Source organism: Antrostomus carolinensis, unplaced genomic scaffold (assembly GCF_000700745.2).
Source record: "Antrostomus carolinensis isolate BGI_N321 unplaced genomic scaffold, ASM70074v2 scaffold12302, whole genome shotgun sequence".
Lineage (NCBI taxonomy): Eukaryota > Metazoa > Chordata > Aves > Caprimulgiformes > Caprimulgidae > Antrostomus > Antrostomus carolinensis.
In genome coordinates, this window is record NW_010299036.1 from 6,179 (window position 1) to 32,709 (window position 26,531).

The following is a 26,531-nucleotide window of genomic DNA, read 5'->3' on the forward strand; positions in this document are numbered from 1 at the left end:
ATTGCAAATGCTGCTGAATAGGGAGTTTAGGTCCTATTTTTAACTGGAAAAGTAGCTTTGAAGCTATCTGATGTTACCCTGTGTGATGTGTAAATGTGCAGGAAAAGTAAAGGCAGGTGAGTGTCTTAAACCATGGAAATTGTTCATGTGAAAAAACATACAGGCGTTCATCATTCTCTGTGACAGTTTATGCTGGATGCTTGAGATAAAGGAAGCAGAATTATGGTCAAAGCAGCAGTCTGACTGCAAAAACGTAATCTGTGTCTTGCTCTTTCAGGTTTGAGTATGAGCACAGTTGAAGAAGAGTCTGACACAGTGACAGTAGAAACCGTGAACTCTGTGACTTTGACTCAGGACACTGAAGGGAACCTTATACTTCATTGCCCTCAAAATGGTATAGAATTGTATTGCATAGTATTTTTTGTTTTATTTTTCCTTGATCCAACCATCATAGTTCCCTGCCCCCAAATTCTATGAGCTACTTGGATTTACCTTACTTGCTGCAATTTGTTCTGTTTCAGTTTAAAGAAGGATTAAGTGTCAAACTAGGTGTACATCACAAGATTTTGTATGTATGTGCCCAACAAGGATCTAGCTGTTCTCTTTTATTTCAGTGGAAGTGGGTTCTTAGAACCAAGCATGTACCCCAGTTTCTGCAGACTTAAGGGGTTTGTTTGTGTGCAATGGACTGTGGATGGAATTTACGAAGAAAATCTCACAGAAAATCTGTGTTGAAGAAAGCATGTGAACTGTTATTGCCCATAACTCAGACCAAGTTCCTGGACAGTAGTAAAAAACTGAACCAACCTGTTAGATTTGCTTCTACCTCTTGTTTTGGTCCACTTTGTTAACAGACAGTAGTAACCTGTGTGTGTTTTTGTTGTTAGAAACTGATGAAGTAGACTCTGAAGACGGCGCTGAACCTCCACACAAGAGACTTTGCTTATCAGAGGATGATCAAAGCCTTGATGATTCCACTCCGTGCATTTCTGTTGTTGCAGTTCCAAGTAAGTTCTTTTAAGTTTATATACTCTTGTAGCAAATGTTTCTATTGGTAAAGGTTAAAAATGGACTCTTTGGATCACATTAGAATATTTTGCATGTTTTCTTAGTATACTTAGGTATTATCTTTACCTTTAAGGATGGTTTTGTAGCAATTGTTATCTCTACGGTATTGGCAAAATAAACCTGCCTTACAGATAGAGAACTGTAGGCACAGGTGCATTGAATAAGTTGAAGGATAAGTCAATGGACAACAAACTAGGTGCTCTCCTCCTGCAAAGGGCAATTAGGTTTTTTAATGATCAAACAGTATATTTAGTATTTCTGTGTTTTGTAATATTGAGATGTATGGGCTTTTTAAGATGGAGATTGTTGTACAAAAGGAAGGCTGAGTACTGAATTATTCTCAAGGAAGTTGATTGAATATTAGATATTTTAATAAAATCTCCCAAAGGGAGGCAAAAACAGATCTGGACAGTTCTAATACCAATTTGCAATACCTAGAATGGCTGTTTATTTGGTGGAACTTGGTAGAAACTCATTAGAAGTAAAGGCATTATCATGTTGAGGTTGAAGGAAAACTGGGGAAAAGGAACGTGCCTGAAAGATCTGAACGTTGTCCTTTAGTAATTGGAAAATACTGAAGATAAGACTGGAAAGGAAAGGAAGCATTAATGCAGTACCAAATGTTTGCACCAAATCAAACACCTTTTATTTATACGTTTCACATTAGGTCTTAGTTATAGTCAAGTGTAAAACTGAAGGTTTCAAAACCCATATTTAAATTTTATGAAGAGGAACAGTTGATAATAATCTTGATGATTTTACTGTGTCACCAAATAAATACTGAATAAGGCCTCTTTCAAATTTTCAGAGCAAAGGTAGCAATTTATAAAACCTTTAGCATGCATTACAAGAGTAAGGTATACAACTAACTTTATCTATTCTGAAGTTTCAGAAAATGATCAGAGCTTTGAGGTGACCATGACTGCTACCACTGAGGTAGCTGAAGATGAGATTAACGAAGGAACTGTTACTCAGATTCAGGTACATTAAAATTTCAAAATTTACTTACTTGATGTACATTTTTATTTAAATTGGAATGGAAAGGGAAACAAATAGCAGGAAGAGCTTATTAAATTAATAAGATTGGTTTTAATATTAAACTAATCTGTTTGAGCACAGATCTTGTTTGTAAAGTGTTGCTCCATAGAAGTGCAATTGAATCACTTTATATATGAAAGAGCTTATCTGTAGTGTAACGTACTGCCCACAGAACAGTACAGTAAACAGTAATAGATGTAACCCTCCACTGACAATTACTTTCTCTGTGGTGATCTGCATAGCAGACAAGTTTACCTGTTATTTCTGTCATTCTTTGATTATAAATGAAGGTTTATAACAAGCCTAAGCATGCTTTGTCTTGTTACCAGTCCTAACAGTTACATACAGTTCTCACTGTGGGTGTACCATGTTTAAAAGTTCTAGATGGAGATGCTGGACATAGTCCTCTTTCCACCAAAGCCAGTGAGATTCTTCCTATTCACTATACATTAAACCAGATGAAGAATGTTATCCAGTTAATACAGCATCTGTATGTTAAGATACTGACTCTTACTTGTGTTTTAAGAAAGGTTAATGTGCTCTTAATGCCATATCTAAAAAGTGGCACTTTCTGAGCATTCAGCAAGATAACTAGGTGTGCTGGTTTCATTTTCCTTCAAGTTATGCCTCCATGTTAAATGCAAGGTGATAGAAAGAACTGAAGATCTTACTGGATGATTTCATATTGGTCTTTTCAAGATTCTTCAGAATGAACAGCTGGATGAGATCTCCCCAATGGGCAATGAAGAAGTGTCAGCTGTTAGTCAAGCCTGGTTCACAACCAAAGAGGATAAGGATTCTCTAACAAATAAAGGTGGGATATTTCAAATACCTTTCTCCCATGCTGTAAAAAGTTAAGTTATCCCAAATGTCTGAGAACATTTTGCAGGTTGCATAAAGTAATCTCTGGTCTGACTCTTTTAGTGAAGCTATTTGAGAAGACTGATTTTAAAAATGCAGAGATCTAATGCTTTAAGTCCTCACCATCCCTCTTACACTTTGCATGCAAGAAGAAAGTTGGGACTCCAGATACACTGGGAGAGGAAGAGGGGCCATGTTTGCAGCAGTGATAGTGATTCTAGTGGCCGTGGTGGAGAAATGCTGTAGATAATGTGTGTCAGCACAGGTCGGGCAGACAGTTGTGTTTGCTCTGTTTGCACTTCTGCCTGGTTAGGAGATGAGAAGCTGCAGTCAGAGGTGGCTACACCAGGAAAACAATTAACCTGTGCTCAGGTTGATACATCTTCCTCTAAGTAGGGTTTAATAGTCTGGCTACTGCGTTGTGGTTCGTATTAAACAGTTTCTGGAATGGAGTTGCTTGAGAAGAAGAGAGATTATGCAGACCAGGATCTACTGAAATAATCACCACTACTCCTAAACCTGCCACCCCATTGGCATTCCTCCCTTTCAAAACGTGTTTGCAAGGTCATGCTGTAATTGCTGAACTTTAGAGCTTCCTCCCCTTCCTTGCCCCTCCCCAGGGAAGTGCCTTTCAAAACCTAGAGAAACAACTTAGTGTCAAATGAAGACATGCTGTCTCTCCAATTTCCTCAGTCTCTCTACTGAGAGTTTTTCTTACTCTGACTTTACCTCTTTCTAGGGGGGAAAAAAAGATCTTTTTCAGTCAGTCCAAAGCAACTCCCTTTTTTGTTCGAAAACTTTAGGAAAAAAGTAAAGGTTTTATCTCACAGAAGCGAATGATCTCTTACCCAGTGAGCTCTGCTCCAGAGAGCTGAGTGTACTGCTGAGTCAGTGAAAAAATGTGGGTGAGGCACACAGAACCTGGGTGTTGCATATGGAAAATTCAGAGGACAGGAGCTGAGCAACTCTTAGTGATCATTTCACTCACTGATACCAAGTGTGCACTAACAGTGGCTTGTAACAGCCAATAAATAATTTCTCCACATTTCCTCTGTCCTTCTTATTTGTTAGATTTATAGAGCTGCAAAGCTATTCTGTGTTCAGTCCAAGGACTGAGGCAGAGATTGGATAGCAAAGAGATCTCTTTGCATCACCACAGCTGGGTAGAAATTGGAATAGGTTTCCCACTGGAACAGGTTAACCAGAGAGGTTGTAGATGTCCCCTCCCTGGAAGTGTTTAAGGCCAGGTTGGATGAGGCTTTGAGCAACCTGGTCTAGTGGAAGGTGTCCCTGCTCATGGCAGGGGGGTTGGAACTGGATGATCTTTAAGGTCCCTTCCAACCCAAACCATTCAATGATTCTATGAAATAGTGAGAAATCAGGTTGCTACAGTTGCTGTGCTCTGGGGTGAGAGGAAGCACAGAGCTTATGATCTTTCCAGTAGCAGGTTATCCTGGTTTTTAGCTGAGACAAAGCTGGGTTTCTTTTTAGTAGCTAGAATAGCACCGTGGTTTTGTTTCAGTATGGGATTTGTTATGAGAGAAACACTGATAACATACCAGTGTTTTCATTTGTCACTGGAAGTTGAAGGTCTTAGTGTGTAGGGGGGGCAAGGAATATATAAATTAATAAGCTAGGTTGGCATTTGGATATGCCAGTGGAATATCCCGTATCATATAACGTCATGTTCAGTGTATTAATGAGGGTCTCTGTCTTGTTTGCTCAGTGGGCTGTCACCACGGGGAGACAAGGTAAACCATGAAATTATCAATGATGTCTAAAAGATAGCACCCAAAGTGTGAAGATGGTGGAGAACTACGCACAAAAACTGAATTATTCTTGCAGTCATTACCAAACAGCGCAGCTGAACAAGACCCTTAGTCATGTTTTTCTAGCTAATAAGAAGTGCAACAAAAAGCAAGTAAGGACTCATATCCCACAGTTCTACTGACAACTCTACAATGAAAAGAAGCAATATTGTCACCAGCAACTATCAAACCAATACAATAATAATTTGTTAAAACACTCTGTTTAAAACTGTTATCTCAACCCCTTGTGCCCATTGTTGGGCACCAAAAGGACTGTGGTGGTTTCATTTGGCGAGCACTTGGTTAGCAGCCAAACAGAGCTGCTCAGTCACGCTGACCCCCTTACCCAGGGGATAGGGGAGAGAATTGGAGGGGTAAGGGTAAGGAGACTCATAGGCTGAGATAAGAACAATTTAATAATTGAAATAACATAAAACTTAAAATAATATTTATAATTATAATAATAATAATAAATATGCAAATGAGTGATACACAGTGTCATTGCTTACCCTGCTGACCAAGCCCAGCATGTTCTAAGATAACGATCCCAGAGGAGCAACAATCTCAAAACTGCAATCCTGGAAGAGCAAGAGCCCGAAAGAGAGGGAGAGACACACACACACACAAGAGAGAGACCCTCGTTAATATACTGAACATGACATTATATGATAAGTAATATCCCACTGGCATATCCAAATGCAAATCTAGCTTATTAATTTAAATATTCCTCGCCCCCTCTAGACCTTGCACCTGTAGACTAACAAAACACTTAAGTCCTGCAGCTTCCAGCAACAATTGAAAACATTGGTATGTTATCAATGTTTTTCACATAACAAATCCTATACTGAAACCAAAACACAGTGCTATTCTAGGTACTAAAAAGAAACCCAGCTTTGTCCCAGCTAAAAACCAGGACACTGAAGGACTTTGGTTGGGAGCAGCATGTTCTCAGCTGTGACTGGAGGTGCATGTACTGCTGATTTGGCAGAGAAATAACGATTTTCATGTGACCTGGTGGCCTCATGTTTGATGTGTGTCTTGTTAAACATATTAGGATCTTACTGCATTTGTTCCTTTTGTAGCTCTCACAGGCACATCAACTGACCATACATCACAAGTGGCATTTATAGTTGTGAATGAATGAGGGCACTAAATCTGGTGATTCTAATTGAGAGTTGAATAATTTGAGGAAGACATTTCCAATAAATTATGTCTAGAAATACATTTTAGAATCCATACTAGCTGATGGTCTCCATGCTCTGTCATGGAGATCAGCTGTGAAAGAATCCAAATACACATCTCCTTTTACAGTAGCTAGGAGTTTGATGTGTGTTCCCTGAGCTCATCATTTTATAGCATTCTCTGCCTGATAATGCTTTTGTTCAAGACCTGTGGGCAGGTTATAGTAATCTTGGCGCTGAATATGCAAACACGAGAAGTGGAAAATACAATTCCTTTCCTAAGACAGTTGGGTATTAAAGGTTATTCCATGTAAAGAGTAGCAGTGTCCCTTTAAATCAGGTCTGTCTCTAGAAGAAGAGATTGAAGTAATCAGGCACAAGGGAAGAGTTTTCTCTCATCAGTTCCAATGGAGTTAGTAATAACGCCTATACTTTTCACTATAATTGGATTTGAGTAAACAGTGACTTTGGCGTGTTCTGCCTCTCAGCTCTGGTAATTAGCAGGCTGAGAAGGCAGTACCCTGATTTTTCTTAGCAGATGGGCAGGTAGCCAGCACACACCAGTGTGTAAACTAGGTCACCAGCATAATCTTAATTATAAGTGATCGTTAGTACTAAGTATGGTATGAGCATGAGGGGAAAAAAGAGAAATCTATTTATAAATTCAAGGTAGGAATGTTTTAATGTTTTATTGATAGACCTCAGGTGTGAAATTTTCTCTCTGAATAAAGTTCGATTGGTTTTGCTTTTAAAGCTGAGCTGGCACGGTAGGTACTAAGGGCATAGACAGAGACAAGCGTCATGTTTGTTTCTATTGGTTTACCACTTTTATTTGGGAAATAAAACATTCAGCCTGAGTCTTTTTATCTTGATTGTGACCATTGGGCATTATTCCCAATGCAAAAAAAAAGAGAGAGAGATAGGAGACAGCTTGTTAAAATCGACTAGGTAGAGCATTTATGTCTATGAAAAGCACTCACATTATGTAGCACTACTGACATTTTGGGAAGTGATAAGATGTATAAGAGAACCTCACGTTGTTACCAGTTCCTCAAGTAATATTTTGAGTCACTGTCACATTTTAATTCCCAGCTTCTGGAATCATTTGAGTGCATGGAAATTTCAGCTGTCAGTTTAAAGACATAAATTTTCTAGTTGTGGCTGAAGAGAAAGCCTGAAAATGTGATTTGACAGCACATAAAGGAATCCATGCTCTGGTTTAAAAAATTGATGTTTTTGAAGAGGAGTCTGACTCACATGATTTAAACATTAGTTGACAGTTACTGAGGATTGTTTATCAGTTCTGAAATAATATCTGTTTAAAATTAATACTAGTTAAGTAGCTAAAATTACTACTCTCTTTGTTAATTGCAATAATGAGGTTCATGTTTTTCAGATATTTTTGTTGTTGTTTTGCTGACTTTTACTTTAGTCATTAGTTTGTCTTTTTTATTTTCAGGCCATAAGTGGAAGCAAGGGATGTGGTCAAAGGAAGAAATTGACATTTTGATGAGTAACATTGAGCGTTATTTAAAGGTATATGTTAGAGTATGTTATCTTCTAGTCGATGTGGTGATGCAGCTCCTGCTAGAAACCAACTTTATTTAGTACTTCCCAGAATGTGCAATAAGTGATTCTGATCAGTTTGTAGTAGAAATGGTGATTACCCATTTGAAATATATAAGATAATTGTATCCATACACAGGATTTAAGACTATTGAATGTAATATTGCTTTTATTTTGTGTACTGAATATAACCCATTTTAATATTTCATGTCAGGGTGCTCAAGTGGCTTAATCTCTTTCTCTGAGTATATATCTCTTTCTCTGAGTATATATCACTCATGAAATCTTTGGTGAAGACAGAGGGAAAAAATTGCACTAAGAATAGAGATAATTTTCCTTATGAAGCATTTAATACAACTTCCAGGGTTCTTTGATGCTGTATCTGTATTTATTTACCACACTTAACAGGATTCCTGTATCAGCTTTCTTCCCCTTAATATATTGTTAGAGTTCAGTGTAAAAATAGTCCCAGTTAACACGCTGACAGTGATAATTGCCCATAAGTCATATTGGTGGTAGGCTTACAGCTGAGAACATAAGTCTGGGTATTACAGGTTCACCAGCCTTCATTTGTGAATCAAAAAAAGCCCTGAATTTAGTCTTCATTGGTATAAAAATCCTCAGTATTAGTTGTAGAAAGTGTGCCTGCCCACATGTGTATTAGAATTTCTGCCACAAAGTCATCATAGGTAATACTGTATTTTGAATCTAGAGAAGCTTTTTTAAGCTAAATAAATAACTTTTTTGAGTTACTGATAACTCATTTGATTAATTATTTTCCCATTCTTGTACTGCTTCAAATAATTGAAATGTAGTGATTTTGAGTTTAAATTGAAGTTAAACTAAATCTTGCTTTTTATACTTAACTGCAGTGTTTTTGTATCAGATTTGCTTTTAGTTTCTACGAGAACAAGAAGAGTAGGTTAATTGAAAAAAAATACTTTTAGATAAAAAATATATTAAAATTATGTAGTAAATTGATATAGCACTTTTTGACAACTTTCTGCTGTATAACTGCAGGATAATTCTACCAGAGTATATTTTCCATTATGTTCTAAATGACAGTTAAATTTTTGATCTTAAAATATATATTGGACCATTTTTTTTTAAATATGGATGAAAGTTAGAGCTTCCATGTCTACCTGGACTCCAGTGTAAAAAAGCCTAGTGTTCAAGGGTTTATTTTTGAGGTAGCTGATTCAGAAATACTCAGTTTAACTTTTGGAGTGTAGTATTTGAGATACATAGGAAGTTGCATAATAGTATGCTAGGCTTCAGTTTTTAAGTGTTCTAGTTCTTGATTTCTAGGAGATTTTATCTAAAGTTATTTGTTTGTGGTTTGTTTGTTTTTTAAAATTCTTTCTTCTAGGCCCGTGGAATAAAAGATGCCACTGAAATTATATTTGAAATGTCAAAAGATGAAAGAAAAGATTTCTACAGGACAATAGCTTGGGGTCTGAATCGGCCTCTCTTTGCTGTCTATAGAAGAGTTCTTCGCATGTATGATGACAGAAACCATGTTGGAAAGTATGAAAACCTCTAATGCTGCATGGTTTTATTGGTATGAGTAGGGTCATGTATTTAATGTTTGACATTAAATGAGACAGAAGATTCTAACCAAATACAGCTAGCTCTTCCTAATCATAAGTCACCTCTGCTGAATTCTGGTAGATTAGTCTTTATGATAGTCATATTAAATTGATGGTATCCACTATCCATAACTTTGAAAAAAATAAAACAAAGGTGCAGAGAAGATTCTGCTATTATTAGAAGACTTTAACACAGGCATGGATCTGCTGAAATGCAGTTTCTTGCTAGAACTCTGACCTTCAGCTTCTTCCCTGTGCCTTTAGTTTGCTCCTCTGTAAAGCAGGGGGTCTGATGCCATCCAGAAGTGCTGAAAAGGATGTTAGATTTTAGTTTTCAAAGGAAGTTGAAAACTGAAAAAATAATTTCAATGCTGATTTTTTTTTTTTTTTAATGGAAAGTCAGCCTTATGGTGATTGTGAACTGAGACAGGGAGTCAAAAATAGCTGTTTATTTGAGAGACTAATACACAAAATTCTAATTCTGTTCTTAGTAGTAAGATCACTGAGAATGAGGGATTTTGCTGCTAAATTAGAGGAATGTTAGACGTGATAACCGTAGAAATGCACTTACGTGGAAAATGACATTTGTTCTTCACGTTCTTTCAAAGCATTCAGTCAAATTGTTTCTTAATCTCTTGTTGTAACTAGAAGTGTATTATGTGGTTAGTAAAGCAAAAATATTTATGCTATATGCTTTCTATATGCAGAAAATAATGTCTTTTTATGTATCTATAGGTACACTCCTGAGGAAATTGAAAAGCTTAAAGAGTAAGTCTTTTTATTAACAAGTTTATACTACCTTATTTGTATTTAGTAGCTTGAGTAGTTTTTACAGGTTTTGTATCAGTCAAAAGTTACAAGTAAATTTGACTGCTCCAACTCTATCAGAAAATAGTGGTCACTAAATTAATCTGAAGATAAATGAATCTATATTTGGTTTAATTTTTTATATTTTCTAATGTGTATTCAGGACATAAGCAATATACAGCAAAGTTGTAAAGCAAGTCTTCTGTTGAAACAAGTCATGTTTCAAATTTTTACAAGCACAATCAACACTTGCAGATATGTTTGTGAAAAACAGAAATTCACTTTCTTTAGGAAACCTGATCAAAAGTTATTTCTAAAGAAAGTGGCAGGTCAAGGGTAGGATCTCCCCTGTGGAGTATTAGAGAAATACATAAATTGTCAGTAAGGCTCTTTGATTGTGACTATGAACCTGACAGATCCAGGCGGGCAGGGGCTGCAGGCTTGAGCTCTTCTCACAGCTTTCCACAGTTGAGCAGTTTGAAGGAACCATGTTGGACTGAAGGAAGGAAAGGTGTATTTTTCATTGTGTTGATGGATATGTTTGAATCAATTTAGCTGGCTTGTGTCATTCGCAAGGTGCCTGTGGTTCCCAATATGTCAAAAATGTAGTTATGGCTCAACATGTTAAACAACCTGTTGTCATGTGTGGGAAGAAAATAATGGTTAAAATTATGAACATAATTACGCAGTGTTTTGCCTCATTAAAATTATAGGTTGTCTTTGTTTTCATTGAGCATTATTAGGAACTTATGTAGAATGGACATTGGCTGTTCTTCTAAACATTCATATTGTATTTAACACAATAATTAAGCCTCACAACAGTCCTGCAAGACAGTTGGATATTAAACGTTTTATAAGTGAGTATCCTGTGGCTTAGCCGACCCAAAAGGCTTCTAGAAACACCTAAAAAAATTAGCAGTGATGACAGGAAATATGTTAATACTATAGTATCAAAATGACTCCTCATTCTGTCTTTAAACCTGTAAACTGCACGTTTATCCTGTTTTTATTAGAGTGTATTTGATACTTTGGTAATCTGCTAACTGGATAGAGTGCTAATGAGCATGTTTCTATTTAGGCTGAGAACAAAGCATGGTAACGATTGGGCCACAATAGGAGCTGCACTGGGGAGAAGCGCTTCATCTGTAAAAGATCGGTGTAGACTGATGAAGGATACCTGCAACACAGGTGAGGTAAATGCTGGTGTCAGTAATGGATATTCTAGTTAGAACTCTGTCACCTTTGCCTTTCTCAGTGCTGTTTTCAGAGATGGGTAACTCTGAACAGAGTAGCTTAAAATGTGAAATCTGGCTACATTTTAAGAACATATTTGGTAAAGGTTTCTCCAGTTTCACTTCCTAAAGATCAGAACACTCAGTTTATATTTGCAGTCTGTTATCTATCATACATTTATGTCACTGGAGCATATTTCATTAAGGTGGATTAAAAAGTACTGTCCCTTGTATTTAATGTTTATGAACATGCACTGTATATTTGGTGTCATTTAAGAGACAGATGCACTTTAGAAGTAAGGTATTGTTTATTTTGTAGTGTATATATTCAAATGGACAGAAAACTTAGTCAGACCTCAAGTAATTAGTATATAGTAAATTGTTGTATGATTAATTTGCTGCAACTAATAAAATTCAGGTAGCTTGGACTAGTTTGCTTTGGTCAATGTGTGGCTTCATTTGTCTGTGAGAGGAAGAGAAGAGAAAGAAACTTCACAGCAAAACAATGGAATTATGCATTTGTCAATCAAGAATGGCTATAATATAAATTGTTAGTAAGAAAGAACAGCTATATCTTCTTCACAAGTCAATATTTGCATCTGGAATGAGGTGTCAGGCACTGAAGATAAATGTTTGTTAACACGTTACAGATCAGAACAGAAGGCATCTGCTGTTAGTTAAGTTGGAGGGGTTTTCTCTCTTTCAGGAAAGTGGACAGAGAAAGAAGAAAAAAGACTAGCAGAAGTAGTGCATGAGCTCACTAGCACAGAACCAGGTGACATTGTCACACAAGGTGTATCGTGGGCTGCTGTGGCAGAACGGGTCGGGACGCGCTCTGAAAAGCAATGCCGCTCTAAATGGCTCAACTATCTCAACTGGAAACAAAGTGGGGGCACTGAGTGGACCAAGGAAGATGAAATAAATCTGATCTTGAGGTTTGTTATTTTAGTTACTTTTAAGGGTTTCTAATACATGATGCTAGCAGGATTCCGTTGGGGTCCATTTTGCTGGTTTCTTAGACACTAAAAACTCTAGAACCCTCCAAAAATCACTGCTGTGTTTACAGTTCCCAGAGATTTATTATTGAACATATTTTTTGTTTTTTTGTTTTTTTAGTGAATGTTAGTGTTCGTGAAAGGTGTCAGATTGAAAACCCTGGAGACTGAAGTCTTCTTTATTCCACAGAAAAGGTACAGCACAGGCAGCGACCGTGCAAGCTTCCCACACGTTGCCTCACCAATGTGCTTTAACCCTTAACTGGAGGGTAGTTCAGTCTCCCTGCCCGTTCAGTCCTTGGCCTCTCTGCTGAGATGACCAACAAGGGTCAAGTGTGGTGGTGGTTTCTGTGATGTGGACGTCTTGTCTACAAAGAACTAAACCAAGACTGCAGTTTAATTTCATGTAGGCCACCAAACACTGATTGGATATTAGCATCTTTGACTACATTGGAACTGGCAAGCTGGTAGCATTTGGAAATCTTTTGTTCTCTCCAGTCCTCCTCCCATTTTGAATGCCTTTAACTCAGGCTTTTTAGCCAGTGGATTTTTATGGGTTAATAGCTTTGGGTGGGAATAAAAAGCTAAGACATCCACGGAATCTAAGCATTATTTACAAAGCAGTATTCACTGATCTACTGAAGCTGTTTGACGTGAACTCAAAATGAGGAACCTGATTCCACATTTCAGAATGTGCTGGTTATAATTCTTAATATTTCTGTACAAATGCTATCTGTTTTGGTCCATCCAGATATCCTTAACTCATCCTGCAGGGTTGGTTTTGGTAGCTTTTTTTTTTTTTTCTTTTTTAGCTAGCAAGACTGTTCAGTGCTACTGCTTGGTTTGTGAAGAGAACTTTTTTTAACTTCCACAAAAATCTTTCCCTTTTCACTGTTCACCTCTCTTTCATATGCTCCAGGTACAGATGAGCTGGAGGCAATTCAGGGATATTTATAGAATTCAAACAGATTCTGGTAGAATCCAGTGTGTGCATAATATCTACCAAAATTATGTGAAGACTGTCCCTTATCTGGAGAGTCTGATATCTGCCAAAATTATGTGAAGACTGTCCCTTATCTGGAGAGTCTGATGGGATTGACTTATGAGGAACTGTTTAATACTATAGTTAACTTCATCTACTTTGGCTAAGAAGCATCTGAGAGGAGGCAAAAATCTATGTTAAGGACGTATGAGTGTTATTTAGGAGAAAACAGAAGAAAATATCATAACATGAAATTAATCAAGTGAAAGTTCAGAGTGAATCTCATAAAGTATTTCCTGCCTTGGAGATGTGTTTGGGGAATGGTTTTCCAAAGAGAAAAGATGCAAGTACCATCATTTGGAATGCCTCACAATAATCTGATCAAAGTCCTAATGTATTTGTAAATAAGGAGAATAATCCTGCATGGCAAGGAGATGGACTGGCTTATCTAACAGGTCTAGTCCATCTTCTGTTGTTTATGATACTGCTTGACCTCTGGCAGCGTGGAGCCTTGGAAGCCTGTGTAGATTCATGAGCTCTGGTGGACTATTCACTAGCATGCCATTTTGCTGCTGTTACGTGTGACGAGACCGGAGATATGCGACACCCTGTCCAGACTGGAAGGTAGTTTCTAACAGGTAAATATTTTCTGTATCCTGCCAGGATAGCGGAACTTGAAGTTTCTGATGAAAATGACATCAACTGGGATTTACTAGCTGAAGGATGGAGTAGTGTCCGCTCACCTCAGTGGCTTCGGAGTAAATGGTGGACCATTAAAAGACAGATTGCAAACCACAAAGATGTTTCATTCCCTGGTAAAGTACTGCTTGCACACTTCTCTTCTGAAAGCTCCTTTCACAAATGTCAAAGGAATAAGGCTGCATTTTGTTGTCTGCTTAGAGCATTGCTGGCCAAAGAGCACATTGCTTCTTTGCTGGAAGTTAGTGGCCCCTTGGATCTGCTGGCTGAATTGCTCCTACAAGCAATCCCTGAGTGTTTCAGTCAAAACAAACCAAGCTACACAACTAAGTAGATTTTGCCAACTCCTCTTGCTTTGGCTAAAGTGAGAGCATGTATACAAGCAGCTCAGCTGGCAGATCTTAGATGATGCTGATTTTTGGTATGGAAGGCAGTGACCTCTTCAGGTGGAAGAGGGTATGTATCCACAGCCTAACAATATTACCTCAGGTTAGATCTGTTACCTTTAAAATGTTAAAATGTAATCTGTGTGAGATGCTAAACTTAGCTGTAGGCAGAACAGAGATCTACTACGAGCTGCACAGTGAGGAGGAGGAATTGAGATTATAAAACTCCCCAGATACATCTCTCATAGCTCTCATTCCTGGTCAGAGAAGCTAGCGCCTGAGCCAAAGGGTATTTCAGTCTCTGTGACCTTTCACATAGTCCTCCTTTTCTCTGTTTGGGGGAGAAGAAAAAAAAAATTAAGAGAGATTAGTCATGTCATAATGAAAGATGTAATTTAATAGACACTTTTGCTGTGGTTGTCAGTGTAGTTATATATTAGTCATGCCTGGAGGCTGCAATTGAGCGGGTAGCCCTGTTATGCTTAATACAGTATAAATCGTATGTTAATAAACAGTTATTGCATCAAATAATTCATAAGATAAATACGCCACTGGATCAACAGGATCCACTCTTTCCCCAGACAAAATGTCTTGCTGTCAAGAGTGGGAGATGTTTAAGCAGTTAAGAAAACTGGGCACTTTTATTGAAGCAGTAGGCCACTGCATGCACAAAGAATTGTAGTATAGCCATTACGAGATTAATTCTCTCTTGCTCCCTATTTCCAGTGACAGTTCTGTCAACCTCTTGAACAAATCCATTTCTGTGTTTTGTGAGATTGGAGGGTTTCTTTCTGATAGCAGCAGTACACAAAGAGTGATACTGACACTGATTATAGCTTGGGGATTTACCGTACATGTTTTCAGAGAGGTCCAAAAGTTTTGAGCTTTCTTTTTTTCCCAAGCATCCTAAAATGTCTAAGTTCCTTGAGAAAGTCAGGTTCAGTCCAGTAGTTGACTATAAATGTGTTTTATGTATGTGGTAAATTTCTAGTTGATATATCTCTATAAATTATTTAGGTTCCAAATTCAGAAGGATTTTGGTTACTTTTTTCATCTTGGATAAATCTCACATGCAAGCATTTCAAAAGTGCTCCCTCAACCCGCTTTAGCATGAGTATTCTTTCTCTCAGTGCTGATAAAAGGTCTTAAACAACTCCATGAGAACCAAAAAAACAATCCGGGGCACCAGCTTTCGGAGAACAAATCTGGAAGTGGATTACCAAACACTAATTCCAGTGCGGGAGTTCAGCACGTGCAGATTCGAGTGGCTCGCTTAGAGGAGAGCGCAGGCAACGCACCGAGCCCTGTGGCAGCTTTGCAGATTCCCGTACAGATTACGCACGTCTGTAAGTAGCTGAAATGAATGACTCTCCGTCCTCTAATGAAACCTAAAGCTTCCTTGTGTTCAGATGATGAAGGAAGAGTGGGCATGGCTTAAAGAATTTTATTAATTCTGCTTTGGTCTTGCCATTATTTCAGATGAAGGATTTCTGGGTTCCATTTGCCCGTTTCTAACTTCGTTAGGCAAATGCAGATATTACTGTGACAGTAGTACCAAAAGCTGCAATTGGAGCTCCTGGACATAGGGGTTATAGGTGTCTGTCTGTGTGCAAGCACACGAGAGCTTGCCATAGAATGTGTTCTTTGAAAAGGCTTCATTACACAGGCTTCTAATGGAGATGCAGAATATATGTTTATTCCTTAAATTTCTTCTGGTAGCTCTTGTCTAGAGCAATGAACATCATGTACCAGATCTCCTTTTGTGTGATATATCCACAGCTGTGCCTAAGTTCCGATGAAGGACACTTAAGCGGGAAGGTGTATAATGTTTTTCCTAGTCCTGCTCTGTATGATGCAATTATTTCTAGGCACAGACACTCTGGAAACCATTAATTACAAAGTCACACTGATGTTCAGCTGATGATCTGCTCTAACCGTTGTATTTTAATTTTTTTTTTAAGTTGGTGTTTCCCATCCTCTTAAGGATGAATTTTGCTCATTATCAAACATTTATTACCAGCTCTACTTTGATTGTGGTGCTTATTGTTTGTTTTTGTAACTGATCTTATTAAGTAACTCCAGTCACTCCAATGCAGCCACCTCATATGCAGTCTGTCATCAGAATTGTCTTTTTGCCCTGCTTGTCATTTGTGAATTTTATTAGTAAAGTTGGGTGTTTTAGGAAAATTTTGCTGACTACAAAATTAGTTAACCAGGCTAAGAATTAATTATTCAGACTATGACTAGATAGACATTTGGTAGACAATTTTTTGTTTGTAATTTTATTATACTAGCCTATCTTAATCTTCTTAAGTGTCATCTTCATTTTATCTGGTTTGTTTCTTAACTAAAACGTCAGGCAACACCAAGCCAAGCACTTTCTATATGTAGTAATGAGTGGTCTCTTACTTCGAACCAAGCTTGATCAAAGCTGTTGAGTTTTGATGAGTGGGCAAGATGTGCTGGTGCTCTGTAACCTTTAGTCCTCTCTGAATTGAATCCTGTAATGCTTATTTTGTGATGTCACTTGCCCCTCTCTGCCTAACAAGCCTTTTTCCCCATTTTACTCTGCTTCCCTGTAGAATTTCTATTTGTGTAATCCAAGTGAGTTTCATATTGTGTCTTTTCTGTCTTTTTCCTGATCCCATGAGACCTGAACCTGTTAGCCACTTTCAGCTGCATTTGATGGAAGGCTCAAGGTTTCAAAGGGGTAATTCCCATAAGTTTTATGAACATAACCAGCTAGGTAACAGACAGGCCATGCTTTAGAGCTACTGGATGCCAGGAAACCTTGAACATGCCACTACAACAATAAAAGCTTCCAAACTGGAGCATGTATCTTCTTAAGAGACCAAAGTTACTCTCCTTTGAAGCCCAAGTCTCAGATGGCCAAGTTTCCAGTGCTTGGAGCACTGCTTGTCATCATGTAGGTCTTTTGTCCTTTCAGTATTTATAGAATTACTGGATAATCCCAGGCAAAGTATTAATTTGCCTCCAGCTTCCTGGAACTTGTGAGTTTTTTAAGAATAACTAAAAAGCATAATTATGGTTCTGAATAGTTTTTTTAATATCTTATAAAGCTTTGGGTACGAGCTGTTTGGACCTGGAAGTATTGAAATGTCTGATATATAAACTGTTTTAAATGCTTCATTACTTTTAGAATTATTGGAGATAATCACATAAATATTTGTAGTAAGAATACTTACAGCTTTTATACACTGCAGTCATAACACACAGGGTAGGCAAATATCTTGGGGAGCAATATTAAACCTGACACCACTAAAGCAGGTAATACATGATCCAAAGGATATCGTTACACCAGAACCTCTTACAAACCTCATTACAAAAAATAATTAGATCACATCAGATAACTTTTATTTGTCTGCTTTCATCTCTGTTCACTCAAACTGATTGTAGAACGCTCTCTTTAAATAGTATTGTATCCTGGGTACCAATTAGAGAACCTTATCATTAGGATTGCAGCCAGTTTTCTTTTTCTTATCACTGGAATTAACAGTACCCTGCTATGTAGTAATTATAGCATGTTACGCTCTCTGCAGGGCTGAAACATTTTGGTTTACATACTTTCTTTTTCTTGTTTTTCTTCCTTTTGCAGCCTCAGCTGATTCCCCTGCTGCTACTGTTGACTCTGAGACAATAACACTAAACAGTGGAACACTACAGACCTTTGAAATTCTTCCAGTAAGTAACAGAGAGCTGATATTAGTTACTGCATTTTGTCTTCTAAGCTCAGCTACTTCTTCGCCTGTGGAACTGTGCATTTCCCAAACAAACAGTTCTCAAGTGCAAAGAGGAAGTTAAGAGATCTAAACCTTAATAGTTCAAAGCAAAATGTATTTCTAAAAGTGTAATTCATTAGGGCTGTGGAGTAAAATGTGAATTACAGTTAAATGCTTTAAATCTGACTTAATGCCTTAGTGCTCTGAAGTTTTACTTTTTGCTTGGGGTTTTTTTTGTTGAAATCTTAACATAACAGAGGCAGAGGAAGCCCCCAGCAAGTAAAGATTCTCTCAGTTCCATTTTACTGTAATTTACAACACAGTTTCTCTTTCATCTCAATGTTAAGAGTAAGTTGAATTTGTTGCTTTCCTACCTGCTGTTGTACAGCATAATACAGTCCTGCTCAACCATTAATACTTGTCTCGGTAGCCTAGGGCTATAGATCAGTGAGTTTCTACTTCTTGAGTGCAGAACAGCAATCAGTGCAGTAGGGATTGGATTTGTTTGTTTGTTTTCCAGGGGAGTTACAGTTAGGGTAGTTCATGTAAAGAAGCATGCTCTGAGTGCTCGGTGTGGCCCAGGAAGGCAGTGTGTTTGGGTATTAAACTTCTGTTGTCTTTTGTAGTCTTTCCATCTCCAGCCAACTGGAACACCAGGAACATACTTACTACAGACAAGCTCAAGCCAAGGCCTTCCTTTAACACTGACAACTAGTCCTACCATGACCCTAACAGCTGCTGCTGCTCCAGCCTCCCCAGAACAGATCATAGTTCATGCCTTATCGGTATGTATTTTGAGTAGTGAGAAGACTGGAGGTTGGACAGTGTGGGGAGGGGAACATAATAATGTATAATAACTTGCACACATGTGCACGTTAAATTTGCAAAGCACTTCTTAAGTCATAATTGTCACTTTGCTTAAAATACTGAAGGATGAGTCTTTCTTGTTTTGTATTGTATTTAAAAATCAAGTTGCTTCAAAACTTAGCTCAGTAAGCAACGTAGTTCTTACTGTGGCTGAACATGATGTCTCCATCTAGTGGCTTGCCCACCAACAAAACAAAATACTATGTTTTCCAGATGTTTCCAGTTACTCTCACAAATGAATGTTGGTGTTCACAAAACTCATATAGTAGTGACAATATTACTTTTTATTAGAGAGAGGGAAGGGGAAGGAAACTGGAGATTGATAACAAAAGTGATGCAAAATTCAGGGGAAAAAAATCTGATCTTTTGAATCTACAGCGATCCTCACTTGAACAGTTGCCTCTTTCATATTACATATTTACTTTATTTGTGACTTAAAGAACAGTTGACACCAGATTCAATCTATGAATTCATCATTTAAGGCCAAGAAGCATCAACAGATGATCTGGGTTGACATGCTATATATATAAAACTCTAAATTACACTTATACTGAATTCTTTGAATCCTTTGGATTTTGTTTGCTGAAAGATTTGAAGATACTTGGAGGAAGGTCTCTGACGCTTTTTGGTTTTTGTTTGTGTCTCTTTTTGCAAATAACTGCTTACAGCCAGAGCATTTGTTAAATACAAGTGACAATGTCACAGTGCAGTGCCACACACCAAGTGTCATAATCCGCACTGTTGCTGCTGAAGATATCTCCTCCTCTGTCACTCAGGCAGAACTTACTGTTGATTCAGATATTCAGTCAGCTGATCTGACAGAGCCTCCCAACACCCTAGAAACAAATACTTTCCCAGATGATATTCATCAGTCCAAGCTGAGTGACGTAGAACAGTCAGCCTACAGTGAAGATGATGCCTCCAAATTCAGCAGCAGGAAAATGGCGTTATGGTACGAACCGAGGAGGAGATTTCAGATGCCAGCCTGAAACAGGAAGAGGATTCTCACTCTGATTTACCCAGCACTTATGTTACTGAGGTAAGGGAGTGCATGATACTTAGTATTTTCCCCATTTCTGCATGGAAAATGATTTCATTGCATCTTTGACCTTTATGTGAAGTTATTTGTATGAAATCTGTCAGTGTTTTCATGTGTGTCATAGTTCTCTTGAGTATTTTGTTCAGATCCTCTATCCTTTGGTTTCATTAATATGTCATCAGTGTGAAGCAATAGCATTTAATTTGGTACTAAGGCCTGTGTTTGACTTCATCTGGAGCATTGAATACGTCAATAGCTGTGGAGTTGCTTCACTACTGAAGGTACTTCTGCATGATGACTGTGGAAAGTGGGAACATAAGTGGCACTAAATGGTTGCCTTCATTTGATTACTGTTTGATGCTGTTGCTTTAAATTAGGCTGTTAATTGTCCAATCCACATACTTTACAGGTAGGTAGACTGCTGAGCAAGGGAGGTGAGGTAGCATATTTAGTTTTTGCTCTATGAAACTAAATAATATATTTTGAGGTGCACCACAGTTTCCATTTTTGAGGATTCTATTAAACGTACTACTCCAGTTAAGTATCTGTTAAACTGGAATTTGAAGCATTTAAGCTATTTCTCTCTCTGGCCCCAGTTTTGGACCCTTTCAGCTCCAACACCTGAGATGCAGAAATAAGTTTATCCAAATTATTTTAGGCATTTGGACTGTTCATACTAAATTCTTCCATCTTTCAGTTGCTGGAACTATGATAATGACTAAGTCAACAAAAATAGAGATGCTAAAAAGATAATTCTCTTTAGTGAGTGGAAAATACCTTTCCTTAGAAGCTTGATTAGGTTAGACTGTGGGAAAAGATGACTTAGATTCAAATACCTCATCCTGTTCTCTAAAACTCTGTACTCTACAGTTGCTGTAATTCTGCTTTATCAGTCTTGAAAATCCATCACTGAAATGCTTTGACTTTGTTGGGCTTTGTCTTTGAAAAAAATGATAATAAACTGCATGTCCTCTTACAAAGAGGGAGGGTCTTTGTATGTCTCAGCAGTCTGCTATTACAGAAGCATTTGAATCCTGAATACACTTAAAGCTGGGGGTTATTCTTCCATTTTCCTCTTTCTTGTCTCATGGTTGACATAGTTGTGGTAAGATTCTCAACAGTTGAGGCAGCCCATCAGCTTTCTTTTTTTTTTCTTAAAATTTCAGCTTTTCAAGGTAGAATTAGTAAACTTTTGCTATAAACCTACTTCCTAATTAAACTTTGTAGAAATCACTTAGGGCTAGCAGGATACAAAGCGGTACTAAACTTTATATACAGAAAAACAAACTGAGTTTGTAACTCTGATTTGCCTTACACTTCTAGTCAGATTCAAGTTGGACATGTGGATTTAAATTCTAGGAAATAGTGAACTGCCTGTGAGTGATTCTAAGTGAAATGTTACTCTAGAAAGACATGCCTAAATTTTGCTGTCTTTAAGTCCATGCTATTTTTATGCACTTGCCAGTATTGTATTGTCACTGTGAGTGTGGGTAGTGGGAAGCTGGCAGTCTTGCTCCAGGCTTTTATTATTTCTGGCTGGGAAATGTGCCCATTTGCCACAATGGCTTCTTTAGTTTTTCACTCCTCCTTTTCCCAGTTCCAAGCCTTGCAACGCTGCTTATCATGGGCAGGTTCAGCTGTGCTCCTTGCAGAAGGCTGCTTTCGCAGGTCAGGCTTACTGTGCCTTGCATGAATGGGTACACGTTGGGACCAAGTCTAAATCACTGAGCTGCAGCACAGGTAGTCAACTCCTCTTCAGCAATACCAGGGAAGGGGTTTTCAGGCAGTTGCCTTTGCAAAAAACATAGTGAAACTATATAGGTAAAAAAGCTTTCCTAAAAAACTTCAGGATTTTCTTGAACAGAGAGAGCTGCAACCTCTTCGAAACATTTCCTGCTCCCTCTAAAAACAGGGATGAATCCAGGTACCTTCCATTCTGCCAGCAATATTTGCTAGCATTCTGCACCACTGATTCCTGAAGCTTGAACGAACCTTACACGTTACACACAAAAACTGGAATCCAGATCTCTCTGCTGATTCTGGTGGTAGTATCTGGGATATCTTTGCAGTGTGTTTGCAGAACCAGGAGCCCGCCGGAGTGTGCTGTGACACTGAGTAAGCCAGATGCCATTTCAGTGCTAGCACTGCAACAGGCCGCAGCAGCTACTGTTAGGAACTGGAAGAGGATGGGGGTATTGACAGTTTGTACCTGGAAGGAATCAGTGTGTTGCCAATTTTTTTATATAATGAGGCTCAGCTAAAAAAGTTTGGAGCCATCATACAGTCAGCAAGTGACAGGGCAGACAAGGCACAGCAATTAAAATGGGTGTCTTGAACTCTGTGTCTAGTAGTTAAAACTTGACACAGATTTTAAGTTCAGGTAAAGCTATTGCGTTTGTGAAGCTGTGGAGTACTGTAAGGTATGGCTTCAGTATTTCAGAACATCTAGACAGCGTGTAGTGGAAAAGCTTAATTATTCCTCTTTATAGACAAAATGTTTGATGTACAAGAGAACATTTTATCACCACCTTCCAGTCTTTCCCCCTGCCCTCATGTTGCTCACAGGGTAGAATTCTTCTCATCTTGTTTTTAGATGCCTGCACTAGGATGAAACGTGCCCTATAAATGCTGAAGTAAACTAGCTCAGATGCTGACATTTCAATTTAATGAAATAAAATTCATCCAGGGAGTCTATTGCTTGTTACGGAGTACGGCTCACCAGAGCAGGTATTTCTGTTTATACCACCAAGAATACACTCTCATGCCCCGTTGTTCTGTGTTGTGCAGGAGCTGGGTTCTCCAACGATAGAAGAACAAGTTGATCAGCCTACAATAGATGATGAGACTGTGCTTATTGTTCCTTCTTCTCATGGTTTTATCCAGACAACGGATGATATAGACAGCGAATCAGTCTTGCCCTTGACAACTCTAACAGGTACATCAGTCCCTTCATATGGTTGATGCTGCAGCTACAGTTCATTAAAGCAGTGTGTCTGAGTTCCTGGAAATAACGCTTTATAGATCCTTGCTTTCTCTTAAATAATTTTCCTTGCCATTGCTGTGAAACTTTAAGGTTGGTTACCCCACTTACATCAGTAGAAGTGGAAGAAAGTCACACTTAACCTTTTAACCATAAAAGCATTAGAACAGCAGCTGCTTCATCACTTGCTGAGCTGTTTCCATCACCTTTGAGCCAGTACACACAGGGTAATGAGTAACTCTTTCTTCAGTGAGCGTTCCTTCATGCCTGGTGCTTGAATGAAATTTGTTTCTTATTTGACAGAACACCAGAGGCATCAGAAATGCACTCCATGCCTCTCATGGTGAGGGGCCGGGCTGTTTGGCGGTGTGTTTGCACAGCACTCACCTGGAAGGGTAGCTAGCTTGTCCACACTTCCCAATGCCAAGGGTCATCTCGGACTTGGAAGCAGCATAGATATGTTCTCCCACTGCTGCACGGAACAAATACTCCTTTTCAGAGGAAAGGTTCTCCTTGCAGAGCCATTAAAGGGTCAGCACTAGGCCTGATACAGTAATACCTGCTTAATCCAAACGTGAGTCACACCAGTTGCATCCATATCAGTCACAGCTTACCCTGAAACTAGAAATTGGTAACTGACTTTGAGCAACATTGCTTAAAATTGGTTAAAATTTCGGACTGCGTTTTCTAACTGTGTATTTTATATCTTGTTACAATGCACAGTAAATAATCATACTAATGTACTGTGTCTCTTGACAGATCCTATCCTACAACATCACGGAGATGGGTCACACATTATTGGCTCATCGTTGGGCAGTCCTGACTCAGAAGATTCAAAAGACGTTGAAGATTTAGTGAGCTGTCACTGAGAAGCAGTAATAATATCCATTTTCTATTGACCATGTTTGCGTTGTGAAATTAGTTACAACCCTGTGCCACATTTCCAAAGCAAGCAGTCAGCCCGTGTCTTTAAACAGGCCCTGGCAGTTTGAAATGACTACAGTGCACTTTCTCTGCTCAGGCTATTTACCTCATTTGTAAAGGGTTACAGAGCAGCCAGCTGAAGCCTGATGTACGCCTCAGCCAGGGTGTTTCAGTGTTTTAAAGATCCTCTGTTGCAGTGCTCACTGCTAGGATCCACGTGGTCAATTCTGGTCTGATGTGTTACTGGTGTGCTGAACTGCACATGTGGAAAACTGGACAGGAGTCAAGGACTGTGGACTGTAGCCTCTTAGTGCCGCAGCAAGAATTAGTTTGCACAAGTTTCATGAAGAATGGGTGAGGATTTCTGCACTTACTGACTCTTGTAATACATGGAGTAAGAGACTGTGACATTTCAGGAAGAAATTTATTCCATCAAAGACTTCAGGGAGCATGGGCAGCATCGGGAAGAAATGGTCTGTATTCCCATCTCATCTGGCTCATTAGCACGTCTACAGCATAGGAAGAAGACCCAGATGCTTATGGGACTTGCCTGGTCTGCTTGTTCCTGAGGAGTCCGTTGCTGGCAACGGATAGAGCTCAGAAAGATTGCTTGTGGAAAATCTTTTTTTTCTTTTTCTTTTTTCTTTTCCTTCATCACTACAGCAAGCTGAATAAAAAGGGAAGGGCTATGAGAAAGGGAAGCTACTGGGACCCACCAGCCTCCCCCCCACAAGCTTGTAACTTCTTCGAAGACTGTTGAGTAGGTTGGAACATTTGTCTCTCTCGCTGTTTACATGACACTACCAGCCACCTCTCCAGAGGTGATTTATGCAGCAAGTTAGTAGATGGAGGGTGGTGTGGAGGTGGCAAAATCATGGAGAAATAGCTCTGTGAGAATTTGGGCGTAGGGCCCTGAGGAAAAGGAAGCCAATTCCTCTGTTCAAGGGTTTGAAACAGACACTAGGCTGAACAGCAGCCTGTTAGCTAGGGATTGAGAGAAAAAGCTATAGAAACTAAAGACTCATGTATAAATTATTTTATTTATTTCTGTAATTAGCTCTTCATACTCAAGAGTTGGTCTTTTTCAGTCTGTGGTTTTGTTAATGTGAAAAATAAGTTGTAGTTTCAAATGGTTACCTAGGGAACAGAAATATTGTATATTCAGTTTAAACGAAATAAAGAGTATTTGTCTTACGTAACTGTAAGATGCCATTTATTTATACTGCTACAGATCCTTGCAATGCTGCAGTTTATTTGTACAGTAATAAAAAATGCAGTTTTTTTCCAAAATGAAAAAGCTTGTGCCATTCTGAAACATCAGTACAACTGGAATGTTTATTAAGTGCAACAGTAGCTCTTCAAAAAAAAGCAGAATGTCACATCTTATGGCAATAATTCTCCCCAACAAGAGGGACATTACATATACATTTACATGAAAATCATGTACTGATTTGTCCTCGCACAACCCACTTCTTTCCTCTCAGGCTGATTGTCCTCACTTATATGTCTCGAGAAGAGCTGAGAGCTGAGCTGAAAGCAGTCTGACACAGTAGCATCATCGCTGGGTATTCCCAGTGTCCATCATTTACCCACTTCATGGAAGTACAGGTTGGCACATATACATAACATGACAATAGAAAATAATATATAGTAAATTAGGTTCCTAAATTTAGGTTCCAGGTCTCCTTGTCGATACCAGTAGATCTAGAAGAGAGAAGGAGTTTGTGTTACTGTAAAATGCCAGGTACTTCTGAGGAAACTTTCTATGGTAACTGAACTGGCAACTTCAGCTTATCTTTTTTTTTTTCTGTAGAACAGCCCATCTTAATCTGACCAGAGAAGACTGGGGGTAGAGTCCAGCTAATTTTCTGAACAATTTAGAAATATCACCTGTTTTCTTAGCATGCCTGTGGAACACACACGCACACAAGAATTTGGCAAGGTGTTTCTCCCTACAGCAAGGCTGTTTGTTTGTGAAACTAGGGTGCCAGGTTTGCTATGAAGACGTAGGTTGGCTTGTCAGCTTTGTTGAAAAGCACAGCGGGGGTTGGTTGGGGTTTTTCTAACACTCAAAACTGGCTACGCCGTGGTTGATGAGGACAAACGTGCAGGCTTTGCTCTACACAATCTTATCTTGGGCAAAGTCACAGCTACCAGCCCTAGAACCAGAAACTGGTACTGAGCAGGCAACGCAGAACAACTTCCCAGCTTACCCAGCAGTGAGGGGCCAGGGCTCAGCGCCACAACCAGGCCAGGTCACAGCTGGAGGAAAGAGAACACTCCAAGTATGAAAAGCTACAGCAGAGGAGGGGGCCAATGATGTCCCTGCCCATGGCAGGGGAGTTAGACTAGATGGTCTTTGAAGGTCCCTTCCAACCCAAACCACTCTGTGATTCTATGACCTCTGACCTGCCAGTTCCCTTTGCCAACGCTTGGGACCAACTCTCTTGAGATGCTGCAACTGTTGAGTAGAGGACCCAAAGAAATGCCACCTGCTGAAACTTCCTGCTACTATAACTCATCCCCTGTGCCTGAAAGGTCACTGATTTCTGCAAGTGCCTTGCTGGTCCCACTACTTCAAGTGTTTTGCTGCACCCCTCGTCTGCAGCACAATCCATCTCTGCACCCCCAGCTCACTGTTCTGCTCCCCCATTTCCTACTTCACGTCTCTACTGGCAGCTACAGGTACTGGCAGCTACAGGTGGCATTGGCACAGAGGTGACAAGTCTTGCATCACAGCTTGTCTGCAGAAGTTGCCTTAACTCACAT

General features: G+C 38.9%; 1 protein-coding gene across 1 annotated transcript; it reads left to right on the forward strand.

The window, feature by feature from the left end:
* The first annotated feature begins 284 nt into the window (after positions 1-284).
* DMTF1 (cyclin D binding myb like transcription factor 1) lies at positions 285-24,961 on the forward strand. Its single transcript, XM_010162652.2, is given in 17 exon segments — positions 285-394; positions 888-1,007; positions 1,955-2,049; positions 2,806-2,920; positions 7,416-7,492; positions 8,892-9,049; positions 9,847-9,879; positions 10,997-11,106; positions 11,857-12,085; positions 13,791-13,942; positions 15,343-15,558; positions 17,829-17,914; positions 18,579-18,737; positions 19,488-19,755; positions 19,758-19,858; positions 22,646-22,793; positions 23,598-24,961. Coding segments are annotated over 17 exon segments (2,286 nt in total). The 5' UTR covers position 285; the 3' UTR covers positions 23,708-24,961.
* The last annotated feature ends 1,570 nt before the right edge of the window (positions 24,962-26,531 follow it).